This window comes from Entelurus aequoreus, linkage group LG04 (assembly GCF_033978785.1).
Source record: "Entelurus aequoreus isolate RoL-2023_Sb linkage group LG04, RoL_Eaeq_v1.1, whole genome shotgun sequence".
NCBI lineage: Eukaryota > Metazoa > Chordata > Actinopteri > Syngnathiformes > Syngnathidae > Entelurus > Entelurus aequoreus.
Window position 1 is genome coordinate 15,660,336 of NC_084734.1, and position 20,587 is coordinate 15,680,922.

Here is a 20,587-nt window from a genome sequence, read left to right on the forward strand (position 1 = left end):
GCACGCTGAGCTGGTAGAGCTTGTCTCGTAGCAGTCCAGGGAGGATGGTGTTGAAGGCAGAGCTGAAGTCCACAAACAGGATCCTAGCGTAGGTTCCTGGGGAGTCCAGATGCTCCAGGATGAAGTGGAGGGCCAGGTTCACTGCATCATCCACAGACCTGTTGGCTCTGTAGGCGAACTGCAGTGGGTCCAGGAGGGGGGCGGTGATGTCCTTGAGGTGGGGCAGGACCAAGCGCTCAAAGGACTTCATGACCACAGACGTCAGCGCGACCGGCCTGTAGTCATTTAGTCCTGTGATCTGTGCTTTCTTGGGGACAGGGACAATGGTAGAGGTCTTAAAGCAGGACGGCACGCGGCATAGCTCCAGAGAGGTGTTAAAAATGTCAGTGAAGACAGGAGCCAGCTGGTCCGCACAGTGTCTGAGAGTGGAGGGGGAGACACCATCCGGCCCGGGGGCCTTCCGCGTATTCAGCTTCAAGAACTGCCGGCGTACATCCTCTTCTTTGATGGAGAGGGTCTTTACAGTCTTATGATGTTTTTGGAGTCCTGTGATGTAACATTTTCTACTGCTTGTCCCTTTTGGGGTGCCGGGGGGTGCTGGAGCCTATTTCAGCTACAATCGTGCGGAAGGCGGAGTACACCCTGGACAAGTCGCCACCTCATCACAGGGCCAACACACCTATTTGGGTTAAAAATATTTTTTGCAAGCCAGTAATTATAGTCCGCAAATGATGTGTTGTTGTTGAGTGTCGATGCTGTCTAGAGCTTGGCATAGTAACCGTGTAATACTCTTCCATATCAGTAGGTGGCCGGTAGGTAAATGCTTTGTAGATGTCGGAAACAGCGGGAGGCAGTGTGCAGGTAAAAAGGTGTCTAATGCTCAAACCAAAAATAAACAAAAGGTGAGTGCCCCCTAAGAAATGGCATTGAAGCTTAGGGAAGGCTATGCAGAACGAAACTAAAACTGAACTGGCTACAGAGTAAACAAAAACAGAATGCTGGACGACAGCAAAGACTTACAGTGGAGCAAAGACGGCGTCCACAATGTACATCCGAACATGACATGACAATCAACAATGTCCCCACAAAGAAGGATAAAAACAACTGAAATATTGTTGATTGCTAAAACAAAGTAGATGCGGGAAGTATCGCTCAAAGGAAGACATGAAACTGCTACAGGAAAATACCAAAAAAAGAGAAAAAGCCACCAAAATAGGAGCGCAAGACAAGAACTAAAACACTACACACAGGAAAACAGCAAAAAACTCAAAATAAGTCAGGGTGTGATGTGACAGGTGGTGACAGTACACCTACTTTGAGACAAGAGCTATAGTCATGCATGCTTGGTTATGGTTTAAAGTCGTATCCAACAATTGCGGCAACAACTTTTTACTGTTTCGTTTTTTTAATGATTTCTGCTGATGTGCCTCCGGATTTTTTCAACGCAAAAAATGTGCCTTGACTCAAAAAAGGTTGAAAAACACTGCCCTACAGAAACCTTATTAAAACCAAAAATATATATTTTTCCATTTTAATACATTTTTGAAAAAGCTCCAGTTGCCGACCCCTGGTCTATTAGATGGATTCCCTTGTTTTTTTTCCCTCAATGTGTGTTTTTCTCCTTCCAGAAGGGCGACGCCTTCTGCCAACTCCTCCAGATGATGAAAACAAGACACTCGAAACTGAGCGAACCGGACGTCATCTCCGTTTTTGTCGGCACCTGGAATATGGGTAATGACAAAAAAACAATCTGGAATGCTGGCTAGATTAAAGGCAAGATCAAGCGGCCGTCTTTTTTGTGCCAACAGGAAGCTCCCCCCCGCCTCGCGGCCTGCAGTCGTGGGTCACCTGCTGTGGTTTGGGACACACCCCCGACGACTCTGTTGCCTCGCTGCCCCATGACGTCTACGCCTTGGGCACGCAGGAAAACCCTCAGGGGGAGAGGGAGTGGGCGGAGCATATTAGAGCGACCCTTCGCAGCCACACCCAGATTGACTTCAAACAAGTACATCACCTATACTTCTTATAACCACTTTAACACGTGCAAACTGCCATATACCGTATTTTCCGGACCATAGGGCGCACCGGATTATAAGGCGCACTGCCGATGAATGGTCTATTTTCGATCTTTTTTCATATATAAGGCGCACCGGATTATAAGGCGCATTAAAGGTGTCATATTATTAGTATTTTTTCTAAATGTAAAAGACTTCCTTGTGGTCTACATAACATGTGATGGTGGTTCTTTGGTCAAAATGTTGCATAGATGATGTTTTACACATCATCTTCAAGTCACTTTCTGACAGTCGCTTCAGGATGCGCCGTTTTGTGGGTGGTCTTATTTACGTGCCTCCACTTCGACAGCGTCTTCTCCCCGTCATCTTTGTTGTAGCGGTGTAGCGTGCAAGGACGGGAGTGGAAGAAGTGTCAAAAGATGGCGCTAACTGTTTTAATGACATTCAGACTTTACTTCAATCAATAACGGAGCAGCATCTCCTCACCCGGAAATAATAACAACGCCCAGAAATGTGTCCCGTGAAAAACCGTCCGACCGGAACTCTAATAACTAAAGTTCCTTGGGTGAATAATGTAAACTCACTATACCGGTATGTTTTAGTGCTTTCATGGCGAGTTTACTAACAGATATACGTGAGAACTTTACACTACTTTATATTAGAAATGGCAACAGCGGAGGATGAATGTCACATAACAAGAAGATAGAGAAAAAGAAGAAGCTTATCGACTACGGCGTCAGCACGTACGACAAAGGCAGAAGCGCGCAATTTTTCAGGACTTATGCAGATACCAAATACAGATCAGCAGGTACCAGAAGGTAAGAAAAGTCGATTTTTCAAAACGCCAGATAGTGTGTCTTACCTTATACACGCACCATAATAATACGCCTATGTTGAAGCACAGTACAATCCATCAAGCGGTGCGGCTTCATAGCTTACCAAAGTCGTACTAAAACATTTTGATAGATTTTTTAACGCCGTGTGTAATGTTCTATGTTGTCAATGGAACATATAAAATGTTGGTGTTGTTTACTTGAGTCATATTGCCATCATATTGCAGTCGACACGTATCTCTTATGTTTGACTGCCATCTACTGGTCACACTTATCATAACACCATGTTAACCATAACACTCACTATACCGGTATGTTTTAGTGCTTTCATGGTGAGTTTACCGACAGATATAAGTTAGAACTTTACACTACTTTATATTAGAAATGGCAACAGTGGAGGATGAATGTCCCATAACAAGAAGATAGAGAAAAAGAAGAAGCTTATCGACTATGCGCAATTTTTCAGGATTTATGCAGATCCCAAATACAGATCAGCAGGTACCAGAAAGTAAGAAAAGTTGCTTTTGTGTAATATTGCAAAACAAAACAGCAGATAATATGTCTTACCTTATACACACACACCATAATAATACTCCTATGTTGAAGCACAGTACAATCCTTCAAGAGGTGTGGCTTTATAGTTTACCAAAGTCGTACTAAAACATTTTGATAGATTTTTGAGCGCCGTGTATAATGTTCTATATTTTCAATGGAACATATAAAATATTGTTGTATACTTGAGTCCTATTGCAGTCTACACGTATCTCTTATGTTTGACTGCCATCTACTGGTCACACTTGTCATAACACCATGTTAACCATAACACTCACTACACCGGTATGTTTTAGTGCTTTCATGGTGAGTTTACCGACAGATATAAGTTAGAACTTTACACTACTTTATATTAGAAATGGCAACAGTGGAGGATGAATGTCCCATAACAAGAAGATAGAGAAAAAGAAGAAGCTTATCGACTATGCGCAATTTTTCAGGATTTATGCAGATCCCAAATACAGATCAGCAGGTACCAGAAAGTAAGAAAAGTTGCTTTTGTGTAATATTGCAAAACAAAACAGCAGATTATATGTCTTACCTTATACACACACCATAATAATACTCCTATGTTGAAGCACAGTACAATCCTTCAAGAGGTGTGGCTTTATAGTTTACCAAAGTCATACTAAAACATTTTGATAGATTTTTGAGCGCCGTGTATAATGTTCTATATTTTCAATGGAACATATAAAATGTTGTTGTTTACTTGAGTCATATTGCAGTCTACACGTATCTCTTATGTTTGACTGCCATCTACTGGTCACACTTATCACTACACCATGTACCAAATAAAATTGCTTCGATGTCGGTAAGCAAACCCAGAATTATTCCGTACATTAGGCGCACTGTCAAGTTTTGAGGGGGAAAAAAATATTTTAAGTGCGCCTTATAGTCGGGAAAATATGGTAAATGACTTATTTTTTGAAAAATTCTAACAAATAATTCCAAAGAGTATGTATTTTTTAATGTATTTTATTCCGATTCTTGGGTTAACGATTTTAATCACGATTGATTTTTGATTCAACACATTTCTTTGGTATTATTTGGTATAACAATAATAACGCAATCTTTTAAAAACAGGTTACAAAAGCTCCTTTTTGCTACTTACGTACGATTTACTGCATACCCACAGTGTTGGCTAAAAAAACATTTTTAAATTTTTCTTATAAAAATCACAGAATTGAATTGATCTAATAAAAGAAAAAAAGAGCAATTCCAAGCTAATCCCAGTTTTATAATGCTTAGGATAGAAATGTATAAAGCAACTGAGAAGGCGGAAAAATATACAATTTATTAATAAGTACAATACCAAAAAAGAAAACCAAACATTGATAAATGCAACAGTATCAATAATAGGAGGTTAATGTTTTTAATCCTTTTTTTACATTTTTTTTATTGAATAAAGGCCTACTGAAACCCACTACTACCGACCACGCAGTCTGATAGTTTATATATCAATGATGAAATCTTAACATTGTAACACATGCCAATACGGCCGGGTTAGATTAGTAAAGTGCAATTTTAAATTTCCCGCGAAATATCCTGCTGAAAACGTCTCGGTATGATGACGTTTGCGCGTGACGTCACGGATTGTAGCAGACATTTTGGAACACCATTGTGGCCAGCTATTAAGTCGTCTGTTTTCATCGCAAAATTCCACAGTATTCTGGACATCTGTGTTGGTGAATCTTTTGCAATTTGTTTAATGAACAATGAAGACAGCAAAGAAGAAAGCTGTAGGTGGGAAGCGGTGTATTAGCGGCCGGCTGCAGCAACACAAACACGTAGAGAACTGGGACAACAGAGACTCTTACCAGGAGGACTTTGAGTTGGATAGCAGACGCGCTACCGTGAGTACGCAGCTGCGGCTTCCAAACATTTGATCGCTTGCCTGTACGTGCGTGCCGCTATGTGCATGTCACGTATGTGACTTTGGGGAAATATATGTGCTGTATGAACTTTGCGGAAGTGAACAGTACTTTGGGCTGTGGGATTGAGTGTGTTGTGCGGGTGTTTGTTTTGTATTGGCAGGTTATATGGACGGGAGGGGGGAGGTGTTTGTTACGTGGCATATTAAATATAAGCCTGGTTGTGTTGTGGCTAATAGAGTATATATATGTCTTGTGTTTATTTACTGTTTTAGTCATTCCCAGCTGAATATCAGGTCCCACCCGCCTCTCACAGCATCTTCCCTATCTGAATCGCTTCCACTGCCCTCTAATCCTTCACTCTCACTTTCCTCATCCACGAATCTTTCATCCCTCGCTCAAATTAATGGGGTAATCGTCGCTTTCTCGGTCCGAATCGCTCTCGCTGCTGGTGGCCATGATTGTAAACAATGTGCAGATGTGAGGAGCTCCACAACGTGTGACGTCACGCTACTTCCGGTACAGGCAAGGCTTTTTTTTATCAGCGACCAAAAGTTGAGAACTTTATCGTCGATGTTCTCTACTAAATCCTTTCAGCAAAAATATGGCAATATCGCGAAATGATCAAGTATGACACATAAAATGGACCTGCTATCCCCGTTTAAATAAGAAAATCTCATTTCAGTAGGCCTTTAATAATCAATTTTCTTTTAAATCAATTCTCCAAAATTGTTAATCCGGTTGGAATCGGAATAAATAAAAATGGCTATTTAGGTGTGAATTGATTTTTTGAGCACCCCTAGTTGTGGTCAGTTATTATATGAAGTTTGATGTATTACTTTTGCTGCAAAATGTGAACATTGACCTTGCTCAAATTGACCAAACGTGTCAGCGCTGGTTGTGATGCAGACATTTGTCCTCTAGGTGGCAGTGCAGTCCCTCTGGAACATTCGTCTGGCTGTGTTTGTCAAGCCTGAACATGAACTCCGCATCAGCCATGTGAGCACAGCCAGTGTTAAAACTGGCCTAGGTAACACTCTGGGTAGGCTCCCCCCCCCTGTAGACCACTTTGACACACAAAACATGCTTTAAATGTTAAACTGAGAGTTTAAATTGGAAGGGATTTTGTTTTAGGGAACAAGGGAGCTGTTGGCGTGTCGTTCCACTTCAACGGAACATCTTTTGGCTTCGTTAACTGCCACCTGACCTCTGGAAGTGAGAAAGTTCTAAGGTATATTCTGTCATTACACTTCATTTACATACAAAACCCAAAACCAGTGAAGTTGGCACGTTGTGTAGTTCGTAAATAAAAACAGAATACAATGATTTGCAAATCCTTTTCAACTTATATTCAATTGAATAGACTGCAAAGACAAGATATTTAATGTTCACACTGAGAAACTTCATTTTTTTTAATAAATAATCATTAATTATTTCCCATTCTTGCTTGATGTACAGCTTAAGTTGTTCAACAGTCCGGGGGTCTCCGTTGTGGTATTTTAGGCTTCATAATGCACCACACATTTTCAATAGGAGACAGGTCTGGACTACAGGCAGGCCAGTCTAGTACCCGCACTCTTTTACTACGAAGCCACGCTGTTGTAACACGTGGCTTGGCATCGTCTTGCTGAAATAAGCAGGGGCGTCCATGATAACGTTGCTTGGATGGCAACATGTGTTGCTCCAAAACCTGTATGTACCTTTCAGCATTAATGGTAACTTCACAGATGTGTAAGTTACCCATGTCTTGGGCACTAATACACCCCCATACCATCACAGATGCTGGCTTTTACACTTTGCGCCTAGAACAATCCGGATGGTTCTTTTCCTCTTTGTTCCGGAGGACACGACGTCCACAGTTTCCAAAAACAATTTGAAATGTGGACTCGTCAGACCACTTTTACACTTTGCATCAGTCCATCTTAGATGAGCTCAGGCCTAGCAAAGCTGGCAGCGTTTCTGGGTGTTGTTGATGAATGGCTTTCGTTTTGCATAGTAGAGTTTTAACTTGCACTTACAGGTGTAGCGACCAACTGTAGTTACTGACAGTGGTTTTCTGAAGTGTTCCTGAGCCCATGTGGTGATATCCTTTACACACTGATGTCAGTTTTTGATGCAGTACCGCCTGAGGGATCGAAAGTCACGGGCTTGCCGCTTACGTGCAGTGATTTCTCCAGATTCTCTGAACCTTTTGATGATATTATGGACCGTAGATGGTGAAATCCCTAAATTCCTCTCAATAGCTGGTTGAGAGATGTTGTTATTAAACAATTTGCTCACGCATTTGTTGACAAAGTGGTGACCCTCGCCCCATCCTTTTTTGTGAATGACTGAGCATTTCGTGGAAGCTGCTTTTATACCCAATCATGGCACCCACCTGTTCCCAATTAGCCTGTTTACCCGTGGGATGTTCCAAATAAGTGTTTGATGAGCATTCCTCGACTTTCTCCGTCTTTTTTGCCACTTGTGCCAGCTTTTTGGAAACATACTACATGCATCTAATTCCAAATGAGCTAATATTTGCAACAAATAACAATATTTTCCAGTTTGAACGTTAAATATCTTGTCTTTGCAGTCTATTCAATTGAATATAAGTTGAAAAGAATTTGCAAATCATTTTATTCTGTTTTTATTTACCATTTACACAACGTGACAACTTCACTGCTTTTGGGTTTTGTACATTACAAATATATATTCACACCTCTCTCCTACCTTGCTTGTGGGGATTTAGGAGGAACCAGAACTTTGTTGACATCCTCAGACTACTTTCACTTGGCGACAAAAGCCTTGGCGCCTTTGACATCAGCCTGCGCTTCACGCACATCTTCTGGTGCGGGGACCTCAACTACCGACTGGACCTGGAAGTGCAGGTATAGGAGGGACTCCGCCACAGTACCAAGGATTTTTAAAGCTCTCCTCAGGCTTGGAAAAAAGACACAAGGGTCCATCCGGCAAAGCAATCCTCTCACCGTCTCTCCTCACCCGCAGGACATCCTGAAGCACGTGTCCAAGAGGGAGTTTGAGGAGCTCATGTGTGCGGACCAGCTGACCCGGGAGAGGCACAAGCGGAAGGCCTTTTTGTATTTTAGTGAGTCCCATCTGTAAATAATGCCAAATGTGCTTTGGAGGATTTGAAAGGAATTACATTATTTAAAACAATCACATTATCTTTGTAATAGAGCTGTCCATAATAAGTTACCTAACAAGATTAATCACAAAAAATATCACATTATTTATTTATTTATTTATTTGACAGGGACAGTACAATTAAACATTGCTAGCCATAAGTAACCCATGTCAAAGTACATCAGACTTCTAGCCAGAGGATAATTTGCAACCCTCGTCCCTGGTTAGGCTTTTAAAGAAAAGTAGAAAAAAGTGAAAAACACATACTGTATTTTCCGCACCATAGGGCGCACCGGATAATAAGGCGCACCTGAGAATGGGTAGGTTGTGAGTTCAAAACCCCGGCCGAGTCATACCAAAGACTATAAAAATGGGACCCATTACCTCCCTGCTTGGCACTCAGCATCAAGGGTTGGAATTGGGGGTTAAATCACCAAAAATGATTCCCGGGCGCGGCCAGCGCTGCTGCTCACTGCTCCCCTCACCTCCCAGGGGGTGATCAAGGGTGATGGGTCAAATGCAGAGAATAATTTCACCACATCTAGTGTGTGCGTGACAATCATGGGTACTTTAACTTTATTTTTAACTGCCGATGAATGGTCTAATTTCGATCTTTTTTCATATATAGGGCGCACCGGATTATAAGGCGCATTAAAGGAGTCATATTATTATTTTTTTCTAAATGTAAAAGACTTCCTTGTGGTCTACATAACATGTAATGGTGGTTCTTTGGTCAAAATGTTGCATAGATGATGTTTTACACATCATCTTCAAGTCGCTTCAGGATGCGCCGTCTTGTGGGCGCTCTTATTTATGTGCCTCCACTTCGACAGCGTCTTCTCCCCGTCATCTTTGTTGTAGCGGTGTAGCGTGCAAGGACGGGAGTGGAAGAAGTGTCAAAAGATGGCGCTAACTGTTTTAATGACATTCAGACTTTACTTCAATCAATAACGGAGCAGCATCTCCTCATCCGGAAACAACAACAAGGCTGGAAATGTGTCCCATGAATAACCGTCCGACCGGAACGCTCTAATAACTAAAGTTCTTTGGGTGAATAATGTAAACTCACTACACCGGTATGTTTTAGTGCTTTCATGGCGAGTTTACTGACAGATATAAGTAAGAACTTTACACTACTTTATATTAGAAATGGCAACAGTGGAGGATGAATGTCCCATAACAAGAAGATAGAGAAATATAAGAAGCTTATCGACTACGGCGTGGGCACGGACTACAAAGGCGGACCCGCGCAATGTTTCGGGACTTATGCAGATCCCAAATACAGATCAGCAGGTACCAAAAGGTAAGAAAAGTCGCTTTTTCAAAACGTCAGATAATATGTCTTACCTTATACACACACAATAATAATCATCATCATCATCGGCGGTCACTTGAACGAGTACAATGATCCTCTTGGTAGGGGGGTATCCCTTTATGGAGGATGCCTGTGCGTGACTTAGTTTAACGTGGGTAGACTGGTACACAGACAGTCACCACACGATCCTTGACAGAATCGGGTCAGGGTCCAGTGGCATGGAGTCCAAGACGACTGGGCACCCTTTTCTGCTGCAGCCTTCTTCCGCCATTGCAGCCGTTGTGGTAGTTCTTAAATATACCGTCTTCCACCTGCTCTGCCGTTGAGGTCTTAACCGTATCCTTGGCTAGGGGGCAGTCAGGTACTAGGCCTTTGCCAAGGGCCACCTGGGGTAATAGTAGTAAAGGGGTTAACCACCTAGTGCCCCAAGACCCCATAGAGGAGCCTCCACTGCTGGATGCACTTTAACGTCATGCCCAGGACACACCATAATAATACTCCTATGTTGAAGCACAGTACAATCCATCAAGCGGCGTGGCTTCATAGCTTACCAAAGTCGTACTAAAACATTTTGATATATTTTTGACCGCCGTGTGTAATGTTCTATATTTTCAATGGAACATATAAAATGTTGGTGTTGTTTACTTGAGTCATATTGCCATCATATTGCAGTCGACACGTATCTCTTATGTTTGACTGCCATCTACTGGTCACACTTATCAATAACACCATGTACCAAATAAAATGGCTTCAAGGTCGGTAAGCAAAACCAGACTTATTCCGTACATTAGGCGCACCGGGTTATACGGCTCACTGTCGAGTTTTCAGGGGGAAAAAAAGGATTTTAAGTGTGCCTTATAGTCCGCAAAATACGGTATTTGACAGGGACAGTACAATTAAACATTGCTGCCAATAGGTGACCGATGTCAAAGTACATAAGACTTCTAGCCACAGGCTAATTTGCAACCCTCGTCCCTGGTTAGGCTTTTAAAGAAAAGGTGAAAAACTCATTCAAAAGGATTAAGACAAGCACAAAATAAAAATAGCTTTAAAATAATTGGCCCAATTTCTCCATACTACATCCAATTCTTGTCATGATCCATGGTCCAGATTTTCTGTTAGTTTTGGACTCCTTTAGTTCCTGTTTGTGCACCTCCTGAGTTTGTTACCATAGCTACTTATAATTTTCACCTGCCTCTGGTTAGTGGTCCCACGCTCAGCTGCTGTCAACCACTAATCAGAGAGCTATTTAGTCACCTTGCTCCCCATGCTCAGTCTGACGTCATTGTTCGCTTCATGTCTGGTTTCATGCTAAATATTTGCTACATGCACATGTCACGTAAGTTCTCTATGTCCTAGTCCAGGGGTCACCAACGCGGTGCCCGCGGGCACCAGGTAGCCCGTAAGGACCAGATGAGTAGCCCGCTGGCCTGTTCTAAAAATAGCTCAAATAGCAGCACTTACCAGTGAGCTGCCTCTATTTTTTAAATTGTATTTATTTACTAGCAAGCTGGTCTCGCTTTGCCTGACATTTTTAATTCTAAGAGAGACAAAATTCAAATAGAATTTGAAAATCCAAGAAAATATTTTAAAGACTTGGTCTTCACTTGTTTAAATAAATTCATACATTTTTTTACTTTGCTTCTTTTAACTATCAGAAAGACAATTTTAGAGAAAAAATACAACCTTAAAAATAATTGTAGGATTTTTAAACATGTATACCTTTTTACCTTTTAAATTCCTTCCTCTTCTTTCCTGACAATTTAAATCAATGTTCAAGTAATTTTTTTTTTTTTATTATTGTAAAGAATAATAAATACATTTTAATTTAATTCTTCAATTTAGCTTCTGTTTTTTCGACGAAGAATATTTGTGAAATATTTCTTCAAACTTATTGTGATTAAAATTCAAAAAAAATATTCTGGCAAATCTAGAAAATCTGTAGAATCAAATTTAAATCTTATTTCAAAGTATTTTGAATTTCTTTTAAAATTTTTGTTCTGGAAAATCTAGAAGAAATAATGATTTGTTAGAAGTATAGATTGGTCCAATTTGTTATATATTCTAACAAAGTGCAGATTGGATTTTAACCTATTTAAAACATGTCATCAACATTCTAAAATTAATCTTAATCAGGAAAAATTACTAATGATGTTCCATAAATTATTTTTTAAATTTTTTCCAAAAAGATTCGAATTAGCTAGTTTTTCTCTTCTTTTTTTCGGCTGAATTTTGAATTTTAAAGAGTCGAAATTGAAGATAAACTATGTTTCAAAATTTAATTGTCATTTTTTTTCGTGTTTTCTCCTCTTTTAAACCGTTCAATTAAGTGTAAATATCATTAATTATTAATAATAACATAGAGTTAAAGGTAAATTGAGCAAATTGGCTATTTCTGGCAATTTATTGAAGTGTGTATCAAACTGGTAGCCCTTCGCATTAATCAGTACCCAAGAAGTAGCTCTTGCTTTCAAAAAGGTTGGTGACCCCTGTCCTAGTCTATGCTAAGTGTTAGCTTTTGTTTCAAGTGCGATCAGCGCGTTGTGCCTTCGCCTTGTTTTCCGTTTTTGTACCCTTTTGTGTTCCAAGATTAAAATATATTCCTACCTGCAAGTTCTGTCCGGAGTGATCCGTTTGCATCCCGGGGGAACAAACCTCGCAGAAAGCTGCGACCCCCAATTCTGTTTTTTAAGCCCCTTTTTTCATTTTTGTGGAGAAAAGTTCAATGTTCGACTGTGACTTTAACTCCTGCGTCATTTATTGAAAAACAGGCGTCAACCTGCTGTCTACACGTATATTTTATGTGTGGCTGCCATCACCTGGTCATACTTATCATTACCCCGTGTACCACATAAAATTGGTTCGAGGTCAGTGAGCACAGCCAGAATTAATACATACGTAAGGTGCACCGAGTTATAAGACGCACTGTTGATTTTTGAGAAAATTAAAGCATTTCATTTTGGCATGTGGCAAATAGTTTGACGAATGTGAGGCCTTCACTGAGAACACAGACTAACCCAGACCAGTCTGGCACGTTTCACAGTACAGCTCCCACCAACTGCAGCTCCGGTCTGCACACTTTCACTACTGTATCTTTGTATTTATGTACACATCACATCAGGGGCTAATCCATGAAGACACTTAAAAATAGCTTTTAAAGATGACAAATGGATAAAATGATCAAAACTCATCATGTTATACTTTTGGGTAATATGGCAGTGATGAAGCTTCATTGGTTTCTGGTCAAATATCTGTAGTGTTTGTTTATATAACGACAACAGAGGCTTCACTACACGTTGTGTGGCCTGTCCCCAGACCATGGCACAAAAAGACATATGTGGGGTAAAATCATTGCATGCATGTACACTTGTGGAGCTTGAACAGATAAAAAAGGTCTAATACGCCGGAAACATTTATTTTTATGGTCTTAGTCATTTCTTTAATTACCGTATTTTCCGAGACTATAAGGCGCACTTAAAATCCCATTTTTTTCCTCAAAACGCCTTATAACCCGGTGCGCCTAATGTAAAGCTATTTTATTTGGTATATGGTGTAATGATAAGTGTGACCAGTAGATGGCAGTCAAACATAAGAGACACGTGTAGACTGCAATATGACTCAATTAAACAACATTTTATATGTTCCATTAAGAATATAGAACATTACACACGGCGCTCAAAAATCCATCAAAATGTTTTAGTAGGACTTTGGTAAACTATGAAGCCACACCGCTTGATGGATTGTACTGTGCTTCAACATAGGAGTATTATTATGGTGTGTGTATAAGGTAAGACATATTATCTGGTGTTTTGTTTCACAATATTATGCAAAAGCAACTTTTCTTACCTTCTGGTACCTGCTGATCTGTATTTGAGATCTGCATACGTCCTGAAAATGTGCGCGCGTTTGCCTTTGTAGTCCGTGCCGATGCCGTAGTCGATAAGCTGCTTCTTTTTAAAAACATAATCCATGCAACATTTTGTACACCATCACATGTTATGTAGACCCCAATGAAGTCTTTTCAATTTAGAAAAAAATATATACACTACCGTTCAAAAGTTTGGGGTCACCCAAATAATTTTGTGGAATAGCCTTCATTTCTAAGAACAAGAATAGACTGTCGAGTTTCAAATGAAAGTTCTCTTTTTCTGGCCATTTTGAGCGTTTAATTGACCCCACAAATGCGATGCTCCAGAAACTTAATCTGCTCAAAGGAAGGTCAGTTTTGTAGCTTCTGTAACGAGCTAAACTGTTTTCAGTGGTGTGAACATGATTGCACAAGGGTTTTCTAATCATCAATTAGCCTTCTGAGCCAATGAGCAAACACATTGTACCATTAGAACACTGGAGTGATAGTTGCTGGAAATGGGCCTCTATACACCTATGTAGATATTGCACCAAAAACCAGACATTTGCAGCTAGAATAGTCATTTACCACATTAGCAATGTATAGAGTGTTTTTCTTTAAAGTTAAGACTAGTTTAAAGTTATCTTCATTGAAAAGTACAGTGCTTTTCCTTCAAAAATAAGGACATTTCAATGTGACCCCAAACTTTTGAACGGTAGTGTGTATATTATGACTCCTTTAATGCGCCTTATAATGTGGTGCGCCTTATATATGAAAGAAGATCGAAAATAGACCATTCATCGGCAGTGCGCCTTATAATCCGGTGCGCCCTATGATCCGGAAAATACGGTACTTGTATGTGTTTTTTTATGTTCTGAGTAGTTATATCCCTAATCACCACGCCCAAAAAGCAATATTGTTTTGTTCAAGCTATTTGCTGAGAATCGTAAGTGAAATGCTTTTGTGTTTGTTTGTTTTAAAAGAGGAAGACAAGATCGCATTTCCACCCACCTATCGGTACGAAAGAGGCTCAAGAGACTGCTACCTGTGGCAAAAGTACAAAACTTCAGGGGTGAGTGTTGATTTTTTTTTCAGTTTTTCGAGACACAATATTTACAACAGTGCTGGACTAGAGGCCACAGGTGTCAAACTCAAAATCAAAATCTGGCCCGCCACAATATTTTATTGCCTGGAAATATAATGCGTTAATCTGTTCTTACTAAATATATTTGTTATTTCCCTTTTGACATGAAAAACCATGTACTGCATGCAATTGCATATCTTTTTATATTCAACATTATCAAAATATTATATTATCATGTATTCCAAAAATATTTTTTGTTCAAATAAAGATAAATACTGTACTTAAATATCTGTTTGACTTAAGATTTCAAAACAACTGATCAATCAAATTGTAGACTGTAAAATTGACAATACATTTTACGGTTAAATTCCGCCGACTGAGTTTTTTACCGTAAAATCAACTTTGCTACTGTTTTTTTCCATATACAGTAAGACACTAAAACATAAAAATAAAATAAAATAAAACAAAACAAGATTTGACGGTAAAAAAAATCCTGGCAGCTCTGTTGCTTGAATGTTACAGCTAAAAACAGTGATATTGTTTCTCCATTCCATTCCATTTATTCAATTTGTTTATATGCTGTAAAAAACCCACTGATTTTACTGTAAAATTCTGGTGACTGACCTGCCAGTTTTTATAGTAAAATAATACACCCCCATACCATCACAGATGCTGGCTTTTTAACTTTGCACCTATAACAATCCGGATGGTTCTCTTCCTCTTTGGTCCGGAGGACCAAATTAGTTCAACAATTAGCCTGTTCACCTGTGGGATGTTCCAAATAAGTGTTTGATGAACATTCCTCAACTTTCTCAGTCTTTTTTGCTACTTGTGCCAGCTTTTTTGAAACATGTTCGAGGCATTCAATTCCAAATGAGCTAAAACTTGCAAAAAATAAAGTTTTCCAGTTGGAACATTACATATCTTGTCTTTGCAGTCTATTCAATTGAACATAAGTTGAAAAGGATTTGCAAATCATTGTATTCTGTTTTTATTTACCATTTAGCAATGTGCCAACTTCACTGGTTTTGGGTTTTGTATTATATATATACATTAGGGTTGTAGGAAAAAATCGATTTGAATCGCGATTCTCACGTTGTGCGATTCAGAATTGATTCTCATTTTTAAAAAAATATTATTTTTTTTTATTGATTTTTAAATTTATTTATTTATTTATTTATTTTTTATTTTTTTTAATTAATCAATCAACAAAACAATACACATCATTACCATAACACAATCCAATTCCAAAACCAAACCCGACCCAGCAACACTCAGAACTGCAATAAACAGAGCAATTGAGAGGAGACACAAACACGACACAGAACAAACCAAAAGTAGTGAAACAAAAATGAATATCATCAACAACAGCATCAATATTAGTTACAATTTCAACACTGCAGTGATTAAAAATCCCTCATTGACATTATCATTAGACATTTATAAAATTTTTTTAAAAAAGAACAATAGTGTCACAGTGGCTTACACTTGCATCACATCTCATAAGCTTGACAACACACTGTGTCCAATATTTTCACAAAGATAAAATAAGTCATATTTTTGGTTCATTTAATAGTTAAAACAAATTTACATTATTGCAATCAGTTGATAAAACATTGTCCTTTACAATTATAAAAGTTTTTACAAAAATCTACTACTCTGCTTGCATGTCAGCAGACTGGGGTAGATCCTGCTGAAATCTATGTATTGAATGAATAGAGAATCCTTTTGAATCGGGAAAAAATCGTTTTTGAATCGAGAATCGTGTTGAATTGAAAAAAAAAATAGATTTTGAATCGAATCGTGACCCCAAGAATCGATATTGAATCGAATCGTGGGACACCTAAAGATTCACAGCCCTAATATACATGTATATTCATATTTTACTCATTGTTTAAAGCGGCCCTCTGAGGGCAAGCATAACTGCCATGCGGCCCTCAATGAAAACGACTTTGACACCCTTGGTCTAGCCCCTTTATTCTGAGGCACCGCTAAAATAAGAAGGTGCAATACAAAGCATGTGCTGCACTATGAAAGTAACTCACGTAGAAAGATGACTTAACCCACATTCCATGTGTATTAGTGACTCTGCTTCAAGTATTGTTATGTGTAACGTAAAACCAGCAGCTGCCACAATGGCTAAAAATAGCCCCTCAATTGACACACACAGACTAAACTGGAATTTTCAACCGGGTTGGAAATATCCTTTGCAGCCAATAATTCAATAATTGTATTCTTTTAGGTGCGGGTCAACGTTCCGTCGTGGTGTGACAGGATTCTGTGGAAGTCGTACCCGGACACGCATGTTCTCTGCACGGCGTACGGTGAGACTTTGAACGAAGAGATGAAAAATGAGAGTTTGATTGACACAGCCGTCTATGACCAGGCTGCACAGATGATATCTTCACCAGCGATCACTCGCCTGTTTTTTCTACCTTCCAAGTGGGTGTGACGTCACAGTCCAGCGCCAAAGCAGGTGTGCCACTTAGGACTTTTCATACTTATACAGTCGTGGTCAAAAGTTTACATACACTTGTAAAGAACATAATGTCATGGCTGTCTTGAGTTTCCAATAATTTCTACTACTCTTTATTTTTTTGTGATAGAGTGATTGGAGCACATACTTGTTGGTCACAAAACACATTCATGTCAGGTTCAAACACCGAACTATCTACCATCTAAACAAGACAAGAAGCAAGGAATCAAACAGAGACAGGATTCAATTTAGCTCATGAGGAGAGCGCGTCGACCTGCACCCTCGTACAGTGTCACCCCGCCGCTCTGAGGAAAGGGTTCCACACGCCTCCTCATTTATTTGGGCATTTCCTGATTACATAGCTGCAGCTGCTTCTAAGGGGAGGGGTCATAAACAGCTGCTGCACTGGGCCATAAACAGTTCAAACAAAAAGGTGCTTGGAGCAGTGTCAGGTTTGCCCCCTCTCTGCTTGTAGATTTCGGGTTTTTTGATTGATTGATTGATTGAAACTTTTATTAGTAGATTGCACAGTTAGGGGTGGGGTGGCGATGTTGGTAGAGTGGCTGTGCCAGCAATCGGAGTGTTGCTGGTTACTGGGGTTCAATTCCCACCTTCTACCTTCCTAGTCACGTCCGTTGTGTCCTTGGGCAAGACACTTCACCCTTTGCCTCTGATGGCTGCTGGTTAGCGCCTTGCATGGCAGCTCCCGCCATCAGTGTGTGAATGTGTGTGTGAATGGGTAAATGTGGAAATACTGTCAAAGCGCTTTGAGTACCTTGAAGGTAGAAAAGCGCTATACAAGTACAACCCATTTATCATTTATCATTTACAGTACATATTCCGTACAATTGACCACTAAATGGTAACACCCGAATAAGTTTTTCAACTTGTTTAAGTCGGGGTCCATGTAAATCAATTCATGGTACACATATATACTATCAGCATAATACAGTCATCACACAAGTTAATCATCAGAGTATATATATTGAATTATTTACATTATTTACAATCCGGGGGGTGGGATGAGGAGGGTTTGGTTGATATCAGCACTTCAGTCATCAACAATTGCATCATCAGAGAAATGGACATTGAAACAGTGTAGGTCTGACTTGGTAGGATATGTACAGCGAGCAGAGAACATAGTGAGTTCAGATAGCATAAGAACAAGTATATACATTAGAAATACGTTTGATTATTTACATTTGGTTATTTACAATCCGGGGAGGTGTGATGTGGAGGGGGGAGGGTGTTAGTCAGGGGTTGAAGTTGCCTGGAGGTGTTCTTTTAGTGCGGTTTTGAAGGAGGATAGAGATGCACTTACTTTTACACCTGTTGGGAGTGCATTCCATATTGATGTGGCATAGAAGGAGAATGAGTTAAGACCTTTGTTAGATCGGAATCTGGGTTTAACGTGGTTTGTGGAGCTCCCCCTGGTGTTGTGGTTATGACAAGGGGTCCTGATAAGGTCCTTCCTGTGTCTGTCCAAGATCTGAGAAACCGACACCTCTACGGCGCATTCCATCGCACACAGTGGAGGTTTACGAGCCGTCCGCCTTTTGCTTGATTAGATCAAAGACAGCTTTTGTCTTCACGCGGGGCAACCTGAACTAATAGCAAACAAGTTGTGTGATAATTCATATACAATTATTCTGACAATTCATGAAGTTTGGTTATTTTATTAATTTATTATGGGTCTATTTTGTTTCATCTGACATCACATGGACAAAGATAAGACCTTCTGGAGGAAAGTTCTGTGGTCAGATGAAACACAAATGGAGCTGTTTGGCCACAATACCCAGCAATATGTTTGGAGGAGAAAAGGTGAGGCCTTTAATCCCAGGAACACCATACCTACCGTCAAGCATGGTGGTGGTAGTATTATGCTCTGGGCCTGTTTGGCTGCCAATGGAACTGGTGCTTTACAGAGAGTAAATGGGACAATGGAAAAGGAGGATTACCTCCAAATTCTTCAGGACAACCTAAAATCATCAGCCCGGAGGTTGGGTCTTGGGCGCAGTTGGGTGTTCCAACAGGGCAATGACCTCAAACACATGTCAAAAGTGGTAAAGGAATGGCTAAATCAGGCTAGAATGAAGGTTTTAGAATGGCCTTCCCAAAGTCCTGACTTAGATGTGTGGACAATGCTGAAGAAACAAGTCCATGTCACATTTAGCTGAACTGCACCAATTTTGTCAAGAGGAGTGGTCAGAAATTCAAGCAGAAGCTTGTGGATGGCTACCAAAAGCGCCTTATTGCAGTGAAACTTGCCAAGGGACATGTAAGCAAATATTAACATTGCTGTATGTATACTTTTGACCCAGCAGATTTGCTCACATTTTCAGTAGACCCATAATAAATTCATAAAAGAACCAAACTTCATGAATGTTTTTTGTGACCAACAAGTATGTGCTCCAATCACTTTATCACAAAAAAATAAGAGTTGTAGAAATGATTGGAAACTCAAGACAGCCATGACATTATGTTCTTTACAAGTGTATGTAAACTTTTAACCACGACTGTACGTACACACGGCCAGAGCTCCCTCCTCATGTGACCGGTCTCATGTCAAACAGATCCATGCTCAGGCGTGGAGAAGGCCTGGATCGAACTTGAAGGCATCGAGGCCATTGTGAAGACGGCGAGCAAGGAACGCTTCTTCATTGACTTCTCTTCCACTTGCCTTGAAGGTACAGTACAGTCTTGTTGAAAATATACCATCAAAAGCTGTGTACCGTATTTTTCGGACCAGGATTATAAGACGCACTGTCGATGAACGGGTCTATTTTCATAAATAAGGCGCACTGGATTATAAGGCGCGTTAAAGGGGTCGTAGTGTGATTTTTTTCCCTGCATTTAAAACACTTCCTTGTGGTCTACAGAACATGTAATGGTGGTTCTTTGCTCAAAAATGTTGCATTGATTATGTTTTACATACCTTTTACAGCTGCTTTCTGAAAGCGCCTTATTTATGTGCCTCCACTTCGACAGCGTCTTCTCCCGCCGTCTTTTGTTGTGGTTTTTAGCGATTCCATAGCGAGTTTACTGACAGATGTAAGTTAGAACCGTACGCCTAACTGCAAAAAGTCAGTGTTCAAAAACGAGGGAAAAAAAATACAAAAATGAGGGGTATTTTACTTGAACTAAGCAAAATTATCTGCCAATAGAACAAGAAAATTCGGCTTGTCAAGACTTTCCAAAACAAGGAAAATTAGCTAACCTCAATGAACCCCAAAATACCTTAAAATAAGTATATTTTTACTAATAACAAGTGCACTTTTCTTGATAGAAAAAATAATATGAGACCTTTTTTCTCAGTATGTTGAAAAATATTCTTAAAATGCTAGTGCCATTATCTTGACATAATGATATGCGCTCGGCATTACATTTCTTGAAACCAGCAAAGTTATACTAAAAACTAATTTATTGTTCTTAATGGAAAGGCAACAAGGCAACCGCTTGTTACTCTCA

General features: G+C 39.9%; 1 protein-coding gene across 2 annotated transcripts in view; it reads left to right on the plus strand.

Moving 5' to 3' along the window:
- Window positions 1-20,587, plus strand: part of inppl1b (inositol polyphosphate phosphatase-like 1b) — a 94,489-nt gene that overhangs the window by 33,072 nt on the left and 40,830 nt on the right. For both annotated transcript variants that reach the window (XM_062044310.1, XM_062044311.1), the window contains exons 11-20: window positions 1,629-1,731; window positions 1,809-2,005; window positions 6,196-6,313; window positions 6,406-6,502; window positions 8,003-8,141; window positions 8,260-8,359; window positions 14,543-14,631; window positions 16,886-16,967; window positions 17,030-17,119; window positions 19,693-19,806. In XM_062044310.1, coding sequence (XP_061900294.1) covers window positions 1,629-1,731; window positions 1,809-2,005; window positions 6,196-6,313; window positions 6,406-6,502; window positions 8,003-8,141; window positions 8,260-8,359; window positions 14,543-14,631; window positions 16,886-16,967; window positions 17,030-17,119; window positions 19,693-19,806 — 1,129 coding nt within the window. The remainder of the gene's footprint in view (window positions 1-1,628; window positions 1,732-1,808; window positions 2,006-6,195; window positions 6,314-6,405; window positions 6,503-8,002; window positions 8,142-8,259; window positions 8,360-14,542; window positions 14,632-16,885; window positions 16,968-17,029; window positions 17,120-19,692; window positions 19,807-20,587) is intronic.